At 53.1% G+C, this 20,021-nt stretch overlaps 1 protein-coding gene across 1 annotated transcript in view; it reads right to left on the reverse strand.

The window, feature by feature from the left end:
* Positions 1–20,021, reverse strand: part of LOC127572882 (nesprin-2-like) — a 139,628-nt gene that overhangs the window by 71,857 nt on the left and 47,750 nt on the right. The window contains exons 11-18 of the mRNA XM_052020634.1: positions 19,133–19,255; positions 18,619–18,797; positions 13,639–15,064; positions 9,756–9,865; positions 9,140–9,254; positions 7,246–7,400; positions 4,142–4,292; positions 724–1,304 (exon numbers count right to left, since the gene is read on the reverse strand). Of these exons, the coding sequence (XP_051876594.1) occupies positions 724–1,304; positions 4,142–4,292; positions 7,246–7,400; positions 9,140–9,254; positions 9,756–9,865; positions 13,639–15,064; positions 18,619–18,797; positions 19,133–19,255 (2,840 nt within the window). The remainder of the gene's footprint in view (positions 1–723; positions 1,305–4,141; positions 4,293–7,245; positions 7,401–9,139; positions 9,255–9,755; positions 9,866–13,638; positions 15,065–18,618; positions 18,798–19,132; positions 19,256–20,021) is intronic.

The following is a 20,021-nucleotide window of genomic DNA, read 5'->3' on the forward strand; positions in this document are numbered from 1 at the left end:
CTAGAGGGCACAGGTTTAAGTTGAGGGGGAAAGATTTAAAGGGAACCTGAGGGACAGGTTTTTCACACGGAGGGTGGTAAGTATATGGAACGAGCTGCCAGAGGAAGTGAGTGAGGCAGGTACATTAACAACATTTAATAGGTACTTGGACAGGTCCATGGGTAGGAAAGGTTGAGAGGGATGTGAGCCAAACAGGGACAAATGGGACTGGCTCAGGTAGACAACCTGGTCAGCATGGACAAGTAGGGCCAAAGGGCCTGTTTCTGTGCTCTCTAAACCTTTGGCTTTAGGACACTGCCTGAGTCCTGTCAATTCAGTTTGAACCTTACCCAATACACTCACAAACCTCCTCGCTGGGATGTTGACCCCGTCCCTCTTGCACAGGCCCCACCTGAATTGGAACGGGGTCAACATTCCCAGCGAGGAGGTTTGTGAGTGTATTGGGTAAGGTTCAAACTGAATTGACAGGGCAACCTGTCCCTCTTGCACAGGCCCCACCTCCCCCAGAAGTGGTCCCAGTGATCACTTGGACGGGTACGTAGATAGGGAAGGTTTCGAGGGATCTGGAACAATCGCACTCTATAACCCACAGATCCAGAGTGGAAACAGGTCGCCTCCATCCCAAGGGAGTGCCGGTGAAGAAGATCGCTCGTGACGTTCCCAAGTCACCAACACACTGTGAGTGGCCGGTCTCCTGAGCTGCGTTATCCCTGTGGTACCTACCTCCCCTGTACGGCCGGAACCGTGGCTTCACGTAACAACGCAGCTCCAGCGCGGAGCTCGATGTCCTGCAGGTGTCTGACGAGTCTCTCCTGCCTCACGCACAGCTCCCCGTATACCTCCTCCTGTGGCAAGTGGTCCTGCCGTCTGGCAGCCTCTCCCCTGCAGCCCAGCCGTGCCACAAGGTCCCGGCACCAGACCCTACCGCCTGAACTCCCGCCGTCATCGAGACAAACCCTCGCCGCGCTCAGCGCCTCGTCCAGCTGCAGGGCCCTGTTCCAGAGACACTCGATCTCCTCCGCCGATCCTGGGGTAGGGGTCTCTGCTGCTCCCTCCTGCCCCAGGCGACCCCTGCCATCGGGGTCTGCAGCCCGCAGTGACTGCAGGAATCCGTCCAGGGCGCAGAGGGCTGAGGCAGCGGCCTGTGCCTGCGTCCCGATCTCCTGGTACCGCCGTGCGCAGTCACGGGCGATGGAGCAGACCGCGCGGCGATCCTCTGGCTCCAAGCTGCCTGCACACTCACTGCCACCACCGCTCACGGCCTCACAGGCTTCAACCTGGGACTCGATCGCAGTCTGAAGATGCTGCAGAATAAATAACATGGAGTCGTAGAGTCCTACAGCACGGAAACAGGCCCTTCGGCCCAACTCACCATGCTGAACAAGAGTCCCATCTAAGCAGGTCCCATGTGCCTGTGTTTGGCCCATATCCCTCTAAACCCTTCCTATCCATGTACCTTCCCAAGTGTCCTTTAAATGTTGTCATTGTACCCACCTCTACCACTTCCTCTGGCAGCTCGTTCCACACACCCACCGCCTTCTGTGTGAAGAAGTCGCCCTTCAGGTCCCTTTGAAATCTCTCCCCTCTCACCTTAAACCTGTGCCCTCTAGTTTCTATTCCCCTTTCCCTGGGGAAAAGACTGTGCACATTCACCCCATCTATGCCCCTCATGATTTTATACATCTCTATAAGGTCACCTCTCAGCCTCCTACACTCCAACGGATAAAGTCGCAGCCTGGCCAACCTCTCCCTGTAACTCAGGCCTCGAGTTCTTGCAATATTCGTGTAGATCTTCTCAGCACTCCTTCCAGCATAATGACGTCTTCCCTGTAGCAGGGCGACCAGAAATGAACACAATACTCCTCAGCCCTACACTGCTGTCCACCCCGGTAACCTCTCACCCCATCGCTTACCAAGAATCGATCGACCTCTACCCTAATAACATTCGCAGACTCTGATTCCGCTGCCCCTGAAGGAAGAGAATTCCACAGAACCACCACCGATGGGCAATAATTCAACTCATCTCCATTGTCAGTGGGTGACCCTTCATTTCTAAAGAGAGTCATAGAGATGTACAACCCAGAGAAAGGCCCTTTGGCCCATCATATCCATGCTGACCTTTCTGCTGACCACTAACCCCATTTGTCTACATTAGGTTCATGTCCTTCTATACTCTGCCTATTTAGGTGTTTGTCTACATGCCCCTAAATACACTGACTCCACCACCTCCTCGGGCAGTGAGTTCCAGATATCAACCACTCTCTGTGTAAAAGACATTCCCCTCAAACCCCCTTTAAAACTCCTTCCTTTCACCTTAAACCTGTGCCTTCTTCTTTTTGAGGCCCTACCCTGGGAAAAAGATTCTGACAATCTACCTGTTATTATTCTATGTCCCTCTGTCAGGTCCCCCCTCAGCCTCCTTCACTCCAGCCCAGCCTCTCCAACCTAACATCCTCCAATCCAGGCTCCGTCCTGGTGAACCTCCTCCGCAGCTCAACCACAACCTTCCAGTGGTGTGGTGACCACACACTGTGGACCATGCAGTCTAGCCAGTGCTTACTGCGATATCACATCTTAACCTTGATATTCTGTGCCCCCACCCCTGAAGGCAAGTGTACCGTATGTCTTCTGCACCAACAGGTCTACCTGTGTTGCCACTTTCAGGGAAGTATGGACTTGAGCCCCAAGGTCCCTCTGTCCATCAACATCCCTCAGAGCCCACCCATTTACTGTACACATCCTACCCCTATTTGACTTCCCAGTTTGCAAGACCTCGAACTTGTCAGGATTAAATTCCACCGGCCAACGCTCCGCCCAGCTTTTCATCCAACCTAGATCCTGCTGTGGCCTTGGACAACCTTCCTCACTGTCCACAACACCAACAACTTTCATGTCATCCACAGACTTACTAATCGTACCTCCAACAGTCACATGATATGTATTAATGACTTGATATCACAAACAACAGGGGCCCCAGCACCGACCCCTAGTACACCACTGGCCACAGACTTCCAATCAGAAAAGCATCCCTCCACTCCACAACGACCCTCCGCCTCCTATCACCAAGCCCACTATGGATCCAGTTAGCCAGCCCGCCTTGGATCCCCTGTGCCTTGATCTTCTGGGCATGCCTACCAGGCAGGGCCTTGTCAGATGCCTTGCTAAAGTTCACATAGAAAACGTCTACTGCCCTGCCTTCATCAATCACAGTAGTCAGCAGGCAGGGTAGTGTAGCGGTTAGCGTAACGCCTCACAGCGCCAGTGACCCGGGTTCAATTCCGGCCGCTGTCTGTAAGGTCTTTGTACATTCTCCCCGTGTCTGCGTGGGTTTCCTCCGGGTGCTCCGGTTTCCTCCCACATTCCAAAGATGTACGGGTTAGGAAGTTGTGGGCGTGCTATGTTGGCGCCGGAAGCGTGGTGACACTTGCGGGCTGCTCCCAGAACACTCTACGCAAAAGATGCATTTCACTGTGTGTTTGGATGTACATGTGACTAATAAAGAAATCTTATCTTCTTAGCTACCTTTCAATCTTCCTCATTACCGAGTGACCCCTTGTTCTAGACTCTCCCACACCCATCCGTCCAGACCCTTCAGGATCCTCATGTTCTGGTCAATCCCTCCCCACCCCTCTAAACTCCAATGGATACAAGCCCAGATAGTCAAACCTTTTCCCACACAACAAGCCGACATTCAGGGATCAGTCCGGTAAACAATCTCTGAAATGCTTCCAATACACATACATCCTTCCTTAATAAGTGCACACAGGCACTTGGTTGACCAGGAGCGTATGACCAGAGTCACATTCATCGAGTCACACAGCACGGAAACAGGCCCTTAGGCCCAACCGGTCCATGCCAACCAAGATGCCCATCTAAGCTGGTCCCATTTGCCCCATATCCCTCTGAACCTTTCCCATCCGTGTACCTGTCCAAATGTCTTTTAAATGTTGTTACTGTACCTGCCTCAACCACTTCCTCTGGCAGCTCGTTTCATATACCCACCACCATCTGCGTGAAAAAGTTGCCCCTCAAGTCCCTTTTAAATCTTTCCCCACTCACCCTAAACCTATGATTTTGATTGTATCACCACTGTCTGGTGCCTTGGGATGTTTCACTACATAAATGCAGGTTGTTGTTGTACCTTCAGCAGCTGCAGATGGGGCTCCAGCTTCAGGCTGCTTCCAGTCAGCACTACCGGTTGGTTCTGAAACTGGAGCAAACAGTTTTGCAACAAAGGAATCTGCTCCTCCAGTCCTTCCAGGGCAGTGAGGGCCGAACTCAGGGACTGCTCTCTGTAACAAACACATACAGGATCAACACTGGCCCACAGCCATCTCTGGATGTCTCCTCAGCCTCGTCACTGGGAGCGAGAGAGGAGACACGAGAGACTGTTTTCTCTTTAACCAACCCTTGATCTCACCCCACACCCAGTGTTCCCTGTACTTGCTGCCCTTGGCTTTCACTCGTATGTTGGCCCTGAACTCTCATTAGACTGCTCTGCCCAGGACCACAAGAAACTGCAGAGAGTTGTGGGCACAGCCCAGGGTGTCACGGAAACCAGCCTCCCCTTCATGGACTCTTCCCAAGGACAGCTGTGACACTTTACTCTGTATTCTGTTATTGTTTTTACCCTGTACTACCTCAACGCACTGTGTAATGAATTGATCTATACGGTCGGTGTGCAAGACAAGTTTTTCACTGTAACTCGGTACAAGTGACAATAACAAACCAATCCCAAATATTTCTCCTCTGAACGCTTCCCACTGTACAGATGTAGATTTACCTTCAAACAGAAGCTCCCAGTCCACCTTTGCCACGTCCTGTCATTTTAATGAAATTGGCCTTCCTCCCCAATTTAAGAACTTTATTCCTGGTACACCCCTATCTTTTTTTTCCATAACTACTTTGAAATATAAGGAGACACCAGAGACTACAGATGCTGGAGTCTGGAGCAACAATCTGCTGGAGGAACTCAGCGGGTAGAGCAGCATCTGTGGGGGGAGGAATTGTTGATGTTTCGGTTCGAAACCCTGCATCAGGACTGAGAGTGGGGTGGGGGGGGGGGGGGGTGGGAGACGGCCAGTATGGAGAGGAGAGGGTGAGTGTGGTGATTGATGGACTGTGGAGGGGTGTGAGATGACAGGCAGATTGTGCCAGTAGGGGAGGGGAGGAAGGGGATGCAGTTGGGAGACAGATGCAGGTGAATGATAAATGGAGGCAGACAGAGAGGAAGCAAATAAAAGGCAGATGGAGGGAGGGGAGGGGAGGGGAGGGGAGGGGAGCGGAGGGGTGTGAGAAGGTTGCTGGAGGGAGAGGAGCAGGTACACGACAGGGCGACCTGTGCTTGAGATGAGAATGGGGACCATTAGGGGAGAGGTGTATGGCAGGTGGAGCCAGAACCAGATGGGGACAGAGCCCATGGGTGACCTGTGTGTGTAGTGGGTGGGTGGAGCGAAGATCGGTGGTGAGGGGCTGGAAGGTGGGGGTTCGGGAAGGGGACACAATTGGAGGGACCGGAGGGGGAGGATTGGAAGGTGGGGGAGCCCTTCAGAGGGAAGGGTTACCGAATGTTCATGTCATTGGGTTGGAGAGTATGAGGTGTTGTTGCTGGGAGCCAGAGGCTGGCGCCTGTCTTCGGGGGTCCCTGGGGATGTGGACCACTGCTGGCTGTGCTCAGCCCAGGCTTCCCTGGCCTAGAGGCCACTAAATCTGGAGCCAGGGGCTTCCTCCCGGCCCCACAGAAAAGTTTCAGGCTGTGACTGCACCCTCCCTTGCCTTCCTCCACCTCCTCCCTCCCACCCCCACTGGGACTGACCCAAGCCCACTGTCCTGACCAGTTGCATCATGATCTGGGACGGCAATTCCAATGCGCAGGAACGCAAGAAGCTGCAGAGAGTAGTGGACTCTGCCCAATACATCACGGGCACATCCCTCCCCACCATCGGGAGTATCTACAGGAGGCACTGCCTCAAGAAGGCAACGTCCATCATCAAAGATCCCCACCATCCGGGCCGTGCCATCTTCTCGCAGCTCCCATCGGGCAGGAGGTACAGAAGCCTGAAGTCCCACACCACCAGGTTCAGGAACAGCTACTTCCCTTCAACCATTCGGTTCTTGAACCAACCTGCACAACCCTAATCACTACCTCAGTACAGCAACACTGGGAGCACTTTGATCACTTTGCACTGAAATGGACATTTTTTTGTTCTAATTGTGTTTTTTCTTATAAGAATTGTGTACAATTTATGTTTAATTTATGTTTTTCTTGTGAATGCTGCTTATCTGATGCTATGTGCCTGTGATGCTGCTGCAAGTAAGTTTTTCATTGCACCTGTGCACACATGGACTTGTGCAGATGACAATAAACTCAACTTTGACTTTTAAACTCAATCCTGCAGGGACAGAGTACTCTGCAGGACAGCGGGAACCCAACCTTGCCCGGAATATTTAGATGAGATTTGAGGTCCAATGTGAGAGCAGTCTCAGCTCAGACAGGTGACTGCGGTCTCACCCCGCCCAAGAGATGGGAGTATATGATCTCCAAAGTGGTGTGGAGACAGAGAAGGAGGGAGGGCATCAGAATAGGGGCAGAGTGAGAGGGAGTGGAGGGCTTGCAATGAAGAGAGACAGAGGAGGTAGGCAAGGCAAGGCAAGTCGTTTATCGTCATGTGCACAAGTACGGTGAGGTACAGGTACAATGAGAAATTTGCTCACAACAGCATCACAGGCAGGTAGGTACATAAATTATAGAAGACAGTGAAGAGAGAGAGAAAAAACGAGACCATAATACAAAAAAGACACAATCAGAGACAGGTCCACGGCAGTGCAAGAGATGGTCCCAGTGTTGCTAATACTGAGGTAGTGATTAGTGTTGTGCCGGTTGGTTGAAGGGAAGTAGCTGTTCCTGAACCTGGTGGTGTGGGACTTCAGGCTTCTGTACCTCCTGCCTGATGGTGGCTGTGAGAAGATGGCACGGCCCGGATGACTCAGACAATGACAGAGAGGATGCCTGAGGCGGGGGGAGGTGGAGGGGAGGGAATTCGAGGTAAGAGGAATGTACAGTATTGAGTTCTTCCCCTTCCCGATCTCCTTAACCAGGAGAGGGCAGGGCTGAGCAGTTTAATTTCTGATCCACTGTAAGATCATTTTTGCCCAGAATTCAGCTTCGGGGACTGGGGATAAAGCACTGCCTCGGACTTCCAATTCCCAAGGCCAACCTGTGCGCACAGAGGAAGTCAGAGGTACCTGCGCTGGAGAGCTTGTTGTAACAGCACCAGTTCCACTCTCACACTCCTAGGTGCCGTGTGCCGCAGGTGTGGGTCCGTCCCAGGTAACACCTGCTCTTCCATCATCTCTGCATCAGGCACACTGAGGCGGGAGCTCACCTCAGTCTGGGCAGCCTGTTAGGAAAGAGAGTGAGTACAGGACAGAAAGAACGGCAGCGTTTCGTACCTGTGGCCTTATATTGCAATGCCCCACTAATACTGCTCTCCTCTGTAAACCCAAGGTCACCCAAACAGTCCAGTTAGCAATGTCCCATTCACTCATCATCTCTCTATATCCTTCTCTCCCTCCATGCCTTGCTCCCTCTCCCTCTATCTACCTCCCTCTCTCTCCCTCCCTCTCCCTCTATCTCTCCATCTCTCACTCTCTCTATTTCTCTGTCACCTGCTCTCTCACCTGCTTTTAGACACACTTTAGAGCCCACCCACACCACTCCCTTTGACTAAGCTTTGGGTCACTTGCCCTGATGCCTCCTTCATCGGCTCAGTGGCGGACGGTGCTCGATGACCCTCTGGTGAAACAGTTTTAAATGTACAATGTGCCGTACAGGAGGCCCTTGAGCCTGCTCCACCATTGATGGCTGATCCCACCTTCCTCAAGTCCACTTTCCTGCCCTGTCTCTGTAAACCTTCATACCCTTCCCTGATTTGAAATTTATCTCAAATATACCTGAGGACTCTGCCCTGCAGGCCTCTGTGGCAGGGGAGTTCCAAAGACTCTGAGAGAAGAAATTCTTCCTTATTGCAGTCTCAGTGCCCCTTGGGTCCCCTTTCCCCTTAAACCTGTGTCCTCTAGTTTTAGACACCCCCTACCCTGGGAAAAAGACCATGACTGTCTGCGGCTTTATAAAACTCTGGTTCGGCCGCGTCTGGAGTATTGCATTCAGTTCTGGTCACCCCGTTACAGGAAGGGTGTGGGGGCTTCGGCGAGGGTGCAGAAGAGGTTCACCAGGATGCTGCCTGGATTAGAGGGCATGAGCTATAAGGAGAGGTTGAACAAACTTGGGTTGTTTTCTCTGGAGTGGAGGAGGCTGAGGGGAGACCTGATAGAGGTTTATAAGATTATGAGGGGCATAGATAGAGTAGAACATAGAACACTACAGCACAGTACAGGCCCTTCGGCCCACAATGTTGTGCTGACATTTTATCCTGCTCTAAGATCTATCTAACCCTTCCCTCCCACATAGCCCCTGGTAGACAACTGGTATCTTTTTCCCAGGGTCAAAATATTTAATACCAGAGGGCATGGGTTTAAGGTGAGAGGGGGTAAGTTCAGAGAAGATGTGTGGGGCAAGTTTTTTTTTACACAGAGAGCAGTGGGTGCCTGGAATGTGCTGCCAGAGGTGGTGGTGGAGGCAGATACGATAGAGGGGTTCAAGGGGCTCCTAGATAGGCACATGGATGTGCAGAGAGTGGAGGGAGATGGACCTTGTGCAGGCAGAAGGGATTAGCTTAGTTAGGTGTTTAATTACTAGTGTAATTAGTTCAGCACAACATGGTGGGCCGAAGGGCCTGTTCCTGTGCTGTACTGTTCTGTGATCTATGCCCCTCATGATTTTATAAACCTCTATAAGGTCACCCCTCAGCCTCCTTCGCTCCAGGGGAAACAGTCCCAGCCTGACCAGAGCAACAAACAATCTGCTGGAGGAACACAGCGGGTAAAGCAGCATCGTGGCGGGAGAGGAATTGTCAACATTTCGGGTCGAGACCCTGCATCAGGACTGAGGGTGGAGAGGCATCTCACCGTCACCCCCAGGAGAACCAGGAGTGCAGGGACTCCCGACCCCCACATCCCACCACCCTCAGTGGGCCCAGTGAGAGCAGGACCAGCCCACCAACCAGATCAGGTTCAGTACCTGCACCTCGTGCAGCTTCTCCCTCAGGTCGGACAAGGTCGGTTGGCGATGGGGATCCGTCCCCGCCCAAGCTCCCAGTCTCATCCGCTCCAAGCCCTCTCTTGCTGTTTCGTACCTAAAAGCAAAGGACAAGCACACTGCCCAGGTCAGACACAATCTCAGTCCAATACTAATGAAAAGCAACAGCTAAACAATGTGATTGGACATTGGCTGGGAGGACAGAGGACAATGTGATTGGACACCGCTGCTGAGAGTTGCTTGCTACTGGCATCATCCCCAGAGTCATGGAGCACAGACGAAGGGCCTCCAGCACGACCGGTCCATGCCCATCAGGATGCCCGTCTAAGCTAGTCCCATTTGCCTGGTTAAACCCAACTCCCTCTCAACCTTTCCTACCCAGAATAAACCCAAGCAATTTGAATGAGTGGGAAGGACTGGGGTCATTGGGGTTGGGTAGAGCAGGAGTGCATGGGAAGAGGTCACTGAAATGAACCTTGATGTGTGTAACATCACCAACCATTCGTCTAACCAGTAACCAATCCTCGATCCTGGCTCATGTTATGGAGACGATTCAGAACCCTTGATATGACATCATTGAGTCACTGTGGAGCGATACCTTCTCACTGCGTCACCGCTGCTTCGACCTTCCCTCTCTCGTCCCTCATGGTCCTGAAGTCCTGTCTCACGGGGCTCCGTCAAGGACAAATCCGGAATTCCAAACGACTCCTAAATCAGGGAAGGCAGAAGAACACACAGTGAGATCCAGTCCCAGCTCAGAGACCAGGGCTCAGTGGGGAGCAGAGTCAGGTTAAGGAGGCTGACCTATTACGTGGGGCCATATGAAGTGACCAGAGCAAGAGCTATGTAACCAGGGGACCCAGGGGAGGGATCTAGGATAACATGGGGGAAATTTAAATGCTATTGCGTCTGTTTTAAGGGCTGAGTGTGGCAAAGTGAGAAGGTCCCCTCCCTCTGGGGCTCAAGTAAGAATCATAGAACAGTACAGCACAGAAACAGGCTCTTCGGCCCACCTTGTCCATGCTGACCCTGCATTTGGCCTGTATCTCTCTATGCCTTTCCCATCCAAGTACCTGTCCAAATGCCTCTTCAACGGGACCTTGTCAAGTCCATTTCGCTGTGACTTCAATCTTTACAGTTACCTCCTTAAAAATCAACCAAATCAGTGAGGTGGGATTCCCCCTCCCCCCGTGCTATCTTGCTAGAGAACATGTACCACCAGGCTCAAGGACAGCTTCCATCCCGCTGTTACCAGACTCTTGAATGGACCTCTTGTACAATAAAGGTGAGCTCTTGACCTCTCAACCTACCTCATCGTGGACCTTGCACCTTATTGTCTACCTGCACTGCACTTTCTCTGTAACTGGAACACTTTATTCTGCATTCTGTTATTGTTTTCCGTTGTACTACCGCGATGTACTAAGGTATGGAATGATCTGTATTGATGGCACGCAAACCATAGCTTTTCACTGTATCTCAGTACATGTGACAGCAATAAACCAATCACCATAGTAATCTGGGATAGATCTCATCTGGCCCTGAGGATTTATCAACCCTTATGTGTCCGATGACATCTAACACCTCTTCCTTCTTAATACTGACTTGCTGCAGATTATCCACACACCCGTCCCTGAACTCACTCCCCTCCACATCCTTCTCCCTGGTGAATACCAGTGAGAAATATTCATTTAGGATCTTGCCACCTCCCCTGGCTCCACACACAGATTACCCCTTTGCTCCCTAAGGGGACTCGCTCTTTCCCTCTTGCTCTTGATTTACTTACAGAATGCCTTGGGATTCTCCTTAATCTTACCTGCCAAGGATATTTCATGGCCCCTATTTACCCTCCTAATTTCTTTTGTCTCCCCTACACCCTCTACATTCCTCAGGAGACTCCCACAGTCCCGACACACTCTGTATTCCTCAGGAGACTCCCTCAGTCCCGACACACTCTGTATTCCTCAGGAGACTCCCTCAGTCCTATTTGACTACACCTGCCAATGTTTTCCTTTGATTCCTGATCAAACCTTCAGTAAGTCATCCAAGGTTCCCCAATCTTGCCACCTTTGCCTTTCACCCTTACTGGAACACACTGTCCCTGAACTATTACTAACTCTTTTAAAAGACCCCCACTTGTCTGATGTTGTTTTACCCCCAAGCATCTGCTCCCGATCTACGTTCACCAGGTCCTCTTTTACACTGTTGAAATCAGCCTTCCCCCAATTTAGGACCTTATCCTGAGGACCAACCTTAGCCCTTCCACAACGACCTGGAAACTCACAGAGTTATGGTCACTGTTTCCAACATGCTCCCCCTCCTGCCTTGTTTTATTTCTGAAGATAAGGCTGAGAACTGCCCCGTCTCCAGTCAGACTCTCTGCATATTGTCTTGGATACATTTAACAAATCCTGCTCCAGCTAAGCACCTTGCACTAAGGCCATCCCCATCAATACTGGGAAAGTTAAACCCCCCACCCACTACTACCCATTGCCCTGACACCTTTCTGTGATTTGCTCACACATCTGTTCCTCTGTTCCTCACATTCCCTGATATTGGGAGGCCTGTAGGATAACCCCAGTGAAGTGATCACCCCTCTCTTATTCCTAAATTCTACCCGTGCGGCCTCATTGGACAATCCCTCCGCCACATCCTAAGTACTGCTGTGACATTCTCCCTAATCAGCTGAGCAACTCCCTCTCCTCTTTTGCACCTCCCTCTGTCATGTCTGAAACCTCTCTGCCCCAGGACATTAAGCTGCCAGTCCTGCCCTTCCTCCAACCATGTCTCCGTGACCGCGGTAACATTATAATTCCACGTGCAGATCCGAGCTCTGAGCTCATCTGATTCACCTGTGAGGTTCCTGGCATTAAAGTAACCACAGGCACAACCCTCCCCACCATTGAGGACATCTTCAAGAGGCGGCGCCTCCAGAAGGCAGCATCCATCACTAAGGACCCACACCACCCGGGACATGCCCTCTTCTCGTTACTACCATTGGGGAAGAGATACAGGAGCCTGAAGACCCACACTCAACGATTCAGGAACAGCTTCTTCCCCTCCGCCATCAGATTTCTGAACGGTCCAGGAACCCATGAACACTGCCTCGTTATTCCTCTTCCGCACTATTTATTTATTTTTGTAACTTATAGTAATTTTTACGTCTTGCACTGTACTGCTGCCGCAAAACAACACATTTCAAGAGGTACGTCAGTGATGATAAACCTGATTCTGATTGTGAGCTGAGCCTGCCAGCCCTCACTCCCTGACCTGCCTCTCTCTGCTCTGCCCACTGGACTGGCCTGATTCACCCTCTGCAGCTGAGTCAGTCTCCCCACCCGCTGCACTGCTACCCTGCTTCCCACCCTCCTGCCCAAGTAGTTTAAACCCTCCTGAGTAGTGAGATCAAACCTCCCTGCAGGGATGTAGTTCCCCCTCCAGTCTGCGTGTAACCCATCTCCGTACAGATCCCACCTTCCCCCAAAGTGATCCCAAGGATCCAGGTACCTGAAGCCCTCCCTCCTGCACCAGCTCCTTAGCCACACGTCCATCTGTCCTGTTCCTACCCTCACTGGAACGTGGAGGACCCGTGTACCATTGAACTGAACAGGGGATTTTCCCTTTAAAGTATTCCTTTGCCACAGCCTGTCGCGATGTCTGCGGAGATGTTTACTTTTATATACAAGAGGGTAAAAGATCTGGGATAGACGCAAGCGAGACCGCAGATGCTGGAATGTGGAGCAACACACAATTCGGTGGAGGACCTCAGCAAGTCGAGCAGCATCCGTGGAAGGAAATGGACAGTCAGCGTTTCGGGTGGGACCTGCACGGGGATGGGTTACACGCAGACTGGAGGGGGAACTACATCCCTGCAGGGAGGTTCCATCTCACTACTCGGGAGGGTTTAAACCACTTGGGACTGGAAAGAAAGAGGGGAGGCGGGCAGTATAAAGAGGTGGGGGCAGGGCTGGAGCAGGAGCTGGCGGGTGAGAGATGGATCTGGGGGGGAGAGTGGGGATGATGTCAGAAGCTGGGAGGTGACGGGTGGAAGTGACGAAGGGCTGAAGAAGATGGAATCTGATAGGAGAGGCTGGAATAAAGGGAGGGAGGGAGGTGGGGAGGGGAACTGGAGACGGTGGGGAGGGGAAGGGAAGGGCTGGAATAACGGGAAGTAAGAAGGTGGGACGGGGGAGTGGTTACTGGAAGTTAGATCTGGGACAAAGACTATTCACTCTTCAGAGACATCTAGTGGCCACGGGCTGAAACTACATCGTGACTGTTTACATTGCAAATCTGAATGGCAGACGCTGGCAATGAAACCTACAATGGCCAAGTAACTGAGATGTGTGACCTAAACCTGTGACAACCAGAAGGCTAATTATTCAGAAAGAAACTATTAAAACAGACCTATTGATGTGACAGCTGAGGGGAACTGCTCTCTGCACCTCTCTAAGTGACAGTTAGCAAAGAGGAAAATGAGTTACCTCTTCTGTCGCCACAGCTGATTTCCCACAGTCCTCTCTGGCTGGGACGTTAGTCATGTGACTGCTGTCCATAGACTCCCTCGGTGGCTGGGAATAATCCGGAATGGGCCAGCTCTGTGCTGTAAATGATTCCTGTGCCAAAAAGTCAGCGTTGTCCTGAGTGAGGTGTCCTCCGCTGAGGTCCACAGTGGAACTGCCCACGTCCAAGGTCTCTCCAGCTGAGGTCTCTCCGGCTGCCCTGTGTGGGATAGTCCACCTGACCCCGCCTCCCACTCCATCGTCACCCTGAGTCCGAGGATCTACTGGTAACTCCCCTGAGGACGCCCATGCTCGCCCATCCCAAACCGTGGGGTCCTTCACCAGTGGAGACCTGCCAGCTTCCTGCAGAAACCTTCCGGCTGATCCAGTTGTGTGGGCATCACCCTGCACCTCTCCACGTGCACTGATGCCCTCAGCCCCAGCTCTCTGAGTTACCGGGCTGCCTCCCTGTGCCCGCACATCCCCCGGCACCGCTGGGGGCCGATGCTCCTCGCTTGGAGGTTCTCCGGTTTTCTGAGCAGCTTGTCCGTGTCGGCTGTGACTCTGAGCTTGTCCTCCCGGAGCTGCCTGACTGTGGTCCCGGGATCCTTCAGGGGGCACTGGGAAGGCCCGTGCCTGCCCTTCGGGGTTTAAGCCTCCTGTAGGGGGTGGAGCAGCCTGCCCACTCTCTGCTCCAACAGGCTGTCCCCCAACGCTCAGCGCCACTGCCGACCCGCGCACTGGACTCTCGGCCGCCAGGGGGTCAGCGTGCTGCGACTCACTTCCACCCCCGACCCCGGGGTCTGGGACGGCAGCCAGCTCCCACTCGCCCGGCTGCACCACACGGTATCCCGCCGGGCTCCCGGGCCGTCCCACTGCCCGGGGGGGCTCTTCCACTGTGGCGGCTTCACCCTGCTCGCCTGCTGTCTGCCCTCCTCCTCCCTGCTGCCACTCACTGAAGGCCCCGACCGGTACCCTGTCCGTGCCTGCTCGAGCGAAGGCCTGCTCTCTGCCCGCCGAGCTCCCACCCTGTAGCTGGGCGGACTCTTCCCATGCCTCAAGAGACACCCGTGCCGGCAGCGCAGGCTCGTTCGTGCCCGGGATGTCCGCTGTTGGGAACCTCTGCACCTTCCATTTCCCGGGCAGGAGGAGCCTGGGTGGGAGAGGTGGGCCCTCAGGTCCCTCGCCCCTCGCTTGGTCCTTGGCAACTGCTCCAAACAGCGGGGGTTCCTGTCTGGCCGGACCTCCTTCCCCCCCTCTGCCGGCCACAGTCCGTGGGCTCAGGTCTGTCCTCACCAGATCTCCAGATGGCTCCCTCCCACTCAGGGTCACCACCAGTCCATCCACTTCCTCCTGCGATCCCGGCCAGCACTGCTCACTGGTCCTCAGCACCTCGGGGTCTGGCTCCCTGTAAAATTAAATGTTCCATCATCATCGGCCCCCGGGAGACACATCAACAGCCTCCCGCAGAACACAGGGCTCGTTACTGAGAGGCAAACCCCTTCAACATTTGTTCAACAGCTTTAACCTACCGAAACTGCCTGGGCTGCTTCACAAAAGTTAACAATAATACTTTGTAGTATAAAACTTTGGTCAGGCCACACTTGGAGTGCTGTGTAAAGTTCTGGTCACCCCTTTGAGGAGGTGACGAGGAAGATTGATGAGTGTGGTGGATGTGGTTTACATGGATTTTAGTAAGGCGTTTGATAAGGTTCCTCATGGTAGGCTTCTTCAGAAGGTCAGAGGCCAAGGGATCCAGGGAAGCTTGGCTGTGTGGATTAGGAATTGGCTTGCCTGTAGAAAGCAGAGGGTTGTGGTGGAAGGAGTGCCCTCGGATTGGAGGGCAGTGACTAGTGGTGTCCTGCAGGGATCGGTTCTGGGACCTCTACTTTTTGTGATATTTATAGATGACTTAGATGAGGGGGTGGAAGGCTGGGTTAGCAAATTTGCGGACGACACTAAGATCGGCGGTGTTGTGGATAGTGTGGAGGGCTGTCGGAACTTACAGAGGGATATTGATAGGATGCAGAGCTGGGCTGACAAGTGGCAGATGGAGTTCAATCCGGAGAAGTGTGAGGTGGTACACTTTGGAAGGACAAACTCCAGGGCAGAGTACAAGGTAAATGGCAAGGTACTTGGCAGTGTGGAGGAGCAGAGGGATCTGGGGGTTCATATTCACAGTTCATTGAAAGTTGCCTCACAGTTGGATAGAGCAGTTAAGAAGGCCAATGGGATGTTGGCTTTCATAAGCCGTGGGATTGAGTTTAAGAGCCGCGAAGTGATGATGCAGCTTTACAAAACTCTAGTTAGACCACACTTAGAGTACTGTGTTCAGTTCTGGTCGCCTCATTATAGGAAGGATGTGGAGGTGTTGGAGAGGGTGCAGAGGAGATTTACCAGGATGCTGCGTGGATTAGAGTGTATGGAATATGAGGAGAGGCTTAAGGTGCTAGGGCTTTATTCACTGGAAAGGAGGAGGATGAGAGGAGACATGATAGAGGTATATAAAATATTGAGAGGAATAGATAGAGTAGACAGTCAGCGCCTCCTTCCCAGGGCACCAATGCTCAAGACGAGAGGGCATGGCTTTAAGGTTATGGGTGGGAGGTTCAGGGGAGATGTCAGAGGGAGGTTTTTCACCCAGAGAGTGGTTGGTGCATGGAATGCACTGCCTGGGGTGGTGGTGGAGGCAGATACATTGGACAGGTTCAAGAGTTTGTTGGATAAGCATATGGAGGAATGTGAGATAGGGGGGATATGCGGGAGGAAGGGGTTAGGTAGTGTGAGGGTGGTTTGATGGACGGCACAACATGGTGGGCCGAAGGGCCTGTTTTGTGCTGTATGGTTCTATGGTTCTATGGTTATTACAGGAGGGAGGTGGGGGCTTCGGAGAGGGTGCAGAAGAGGTTCACCAGGATGCTGCCTGGATTAGAGGGTATGTGCTATAAGTAGAGGTTGGACAGACTTGGGTTGTTTTCTCTGGAGCGGTAGAGGCTGAGGGGAGACCTGATAGAGGTTTATAAAACTATAGGGTATAGATAGGATAGACAGACAAGAGTCTTTTTCATAGGGTAGCGATGTCAAATACTACATGGTGTAGGTTTAAGGTGAGAGGGGAAAGTTTAAAGGAGATGTGTAGGGTAAGTTTTTTTACACACAGAGTGGTGGGTGCCTGGAACGGGCTGCCGGGGAGGCGGTGGGGGCAAATACAACAGTGGTGTTTAAGAGGCATTTAAACAGACACATGGATATGCAGGGAGTGGAGGGATATGGACCATGTGCAGGCAGATGGGATTAGTTTAATTTGGCGTTGTGCTTGGCACAGATGTTGTGGGCCAAAGGGCCTGTTCCTGTGCTGTACTGTTCTGTGTAATAAGCGATGTGGAGGGATGGTGGAGGAGGTGACAGGGAGCTTGGGCAAAGAAGCAGAGTAACCTGAGAGATGGAGAGATATCAGGAGGGAAGTCCGGAGCTTTAGACCCAGGCAGTTGAAGGCACGGCCTCCGATCACAGAGCAAGGCCATGGATAGTGAGCTGGAGGGAGCACGGAGAGGGTTAAAGGGTCACAGGAGGCAGAGCAGAATTCGAGAGTGGCACTGCCTCAGAGAACTTTTACAAGTGCAAGTTAGAGTCATAGAGTCATACAGCATGGAAACAGGCCCTTCAGCCCAACTGGTCCCTGCTGACCAAGGTGCCCACCTAAGATCGTCCCACTTGCTCACTTTTGGCCCATATCCCTCTAAACCTTTCCTATCCTTGGACCTGTCCAAGTTCCTTTTAAATGTTGTTAATGTACCTGCCTCAACCACTTCCTCTGGCAGCTCGTTTCACATACGGACACCCTCTGTATGAAGAAGTTGCCCCTCAGATTCCTATCAAATCTCTCCCCTCTCACCTTAAACCTGTATCCTCTAGTTTTAGATCCCCTTTTCTGGGGCATTCACTGTGCGCATTCACCCCTCATGATTTTACACACCTCTATAAGGTCACCCCTCAGCCTCCTACTTTCCAAGGAGAAAAGTCCCAGCCTGCCCAAACTCTCCCTGTAACTCAGGCCCTCGAGTCCTGGCGACATTTGTGTAAATCGTGCCAACAAGCACAGGGCGCTGGGAAGTGGGTCTGAGCACGGAGGTCTGGACAAGCTCAGGGCTTCGGAGGATGGAAGGTTGGAGGCGGGTAGAAGATTGTGTTACCTCACAACTCAAAGGCGTGACGGAGTTTTAACAGCAGATGGGAAGTGGGGTGGAGTGGTGTGATGTATGGAGGTGGGAGTCGGCAGGGTCAGGGAAGTAGAAGGATTAGTGTGTCAGTCGCAACCTCACAGCCCTCCCAAAGCAAAATACCACAGGTGCTGAAATAAAACCAGAAAATGCTGGAAATACTCAGCGGGACAGGCAGTGTCTGTGGAGAGAGAAAGCCTGGCCCTCTGTTTCTCTCTCCACGGATGCTGCCTGACTTGCTGAGTTCCCAGTCTTTTCTGTTTTGAGCTCCCTCCCTCCCTGCTTGGACCTACCCTGTGCTGATGCCCCCAGGACACAGGGCTGGGGGGAGAGGATGGGGTGGGGGGGGGGGGGCGCGACTGTTCCCTCCGCTGTTAACGACCTGGTTTTACAAAGCTCGTGGGAGAGGCCCTTACCCATCGGTGCTGTGGGGCATTCCTTTGTACTGGGCATTTAACCTTCTCCATCTGACTGATCACTCACCGGGCTCGTAAACCAACAGAACTTCCACTGTGACAATTCACATTTGCCTTTAACCCATCTGAGATTAAAATGCAGGTCTTGGATTGCCGTAAACCCCTGGTTCACCAGAACCTTCTGGGAATGGGATGCCTCCCTCCGAGGTCCAGCCCAGGGGTGATCCCAGACCGAGCCCAGTGACCTACTCATTAGCAGTGAGCTATTAGCGTGAGTGCCACAGACTCAACACTGAGCTGTTGGGGTTTCACATTCAGCTACTGACCGTGCCGCGAGTTTCCTGGCTTCCGACAGCTCCCCCGGCTCTCTCGCGCCATGCTCACCGCCTGTGAGCTCAGGATTCAGCCCCGCGCTGACTCGGTGCGCAGACCCGCCCTCAGCAAGCTGCCTCGTCATCAGGTGTTGTTTGGCTCCCATCAAACCACCGCCCTCACCCACGGAGGTCTGGAAAGGAATACAGGCAGAGGCACAGGCGCGCACACACACACACACACACACACACACAAACACAGGCATAGGCATACACCCACACACAGGTACACATGCACGCACAGGCACACAGACAGAGGCACATGTACAGAGACACACAAACAGACAGACACACACACACGGACAGAGAGGGACACACACACACACACAGACAGACAGGCACAGGCACAGGCACAGGCGCACACACACACACACACACACACACAGAGTAAAAATTAACAGTGAGACATTGATGTGATGCCGCCAGTGTCCGGTTCCCGAGCACACTACAGCCGAGGAGGGACAGGTACCTGCTGCCGGACTCTCCAGGTTCCCAGATCCGCCTCCATCCCAGACTCCGGATGAGCCATGCCGGATGGTTCCACCGCAGAATTCAGCCGCTGCAGGTGTGCAGTGACAGCAGAATGCACCAGCTGCAAGGTAAACCAGAGCCCAGTACGTCAGTCCCACCGCCGACTGACGCGTTACAGGGGGTCGCAGGTAAAGGGCCCCGCCCACGCAGGTACAACGGCCCCGCCCATGTAGAGAAGCCTCTTCACAACAGGTAGACATCCCACACAGGGTCACACTGTGGGAGGGGCGGTGAGGGAGGCCGCCTGTCACTTCTGTGGCCGGGAGGAGACGGTGTACCACGCGTACGCGGAGTGCGAGAGGTTGCAGCCCCTCTTCGAGTATCTGCGGGGGCTGTTGCTGAAGTTCTGGTTGCACTTCAGCCCGGCGCTGTTGGTCTACGGGCACCCGGTGCGGCGCGGGGAGGGGCGCACGGCGGATCTCCTGGTGGGTCTCCTGCTGGGCCTGGCCAAGCTGGCCATCCACGGGACGCGGCGGCGGGCGGCCAAGGGCACTGGCAGGTCGGCCTGCCTGCCCATCTTCCGCGCTTACGTGCGCGTGCGGGTGCGTTTAGAGAGGGAGCACGCGGTTTCCGTGGGCACCCTAGCTGAGTTCCGCGCTCGGTGGGCCCCTCAGGGGATCGCGTGTGTCGTGGACGGTACAAACGCGATTCTTATTTGAAGTGTCACGTTGACGGGTGTAGCATCACGTGTGTGTTTCGTTAGTATTAGTTTGCATTCTCTACCGTAGTATGTCATTGCGTAGTTTCTTCTTTTCTGTATTAGATGTCGTGTATTGACACTGGTTGTCTTTTGTAGTGCTTTTAGTGAATAAACGTTTATTATTAAA

Source organism: Pristis pectinata, chromosome 1 (genome assembly GCF_009764475.1).
Source record: "Pristis pectinata isolate sPriPec2 chromosome 1, sPriPec2.1.pri, whole genome shotgun sequence".
NCBI lineage: Eukaryota > Metazoa > Chordata > Chondrichthyes > Rhinopristiformes > Pristidae > Pristis > Pristis pectinata.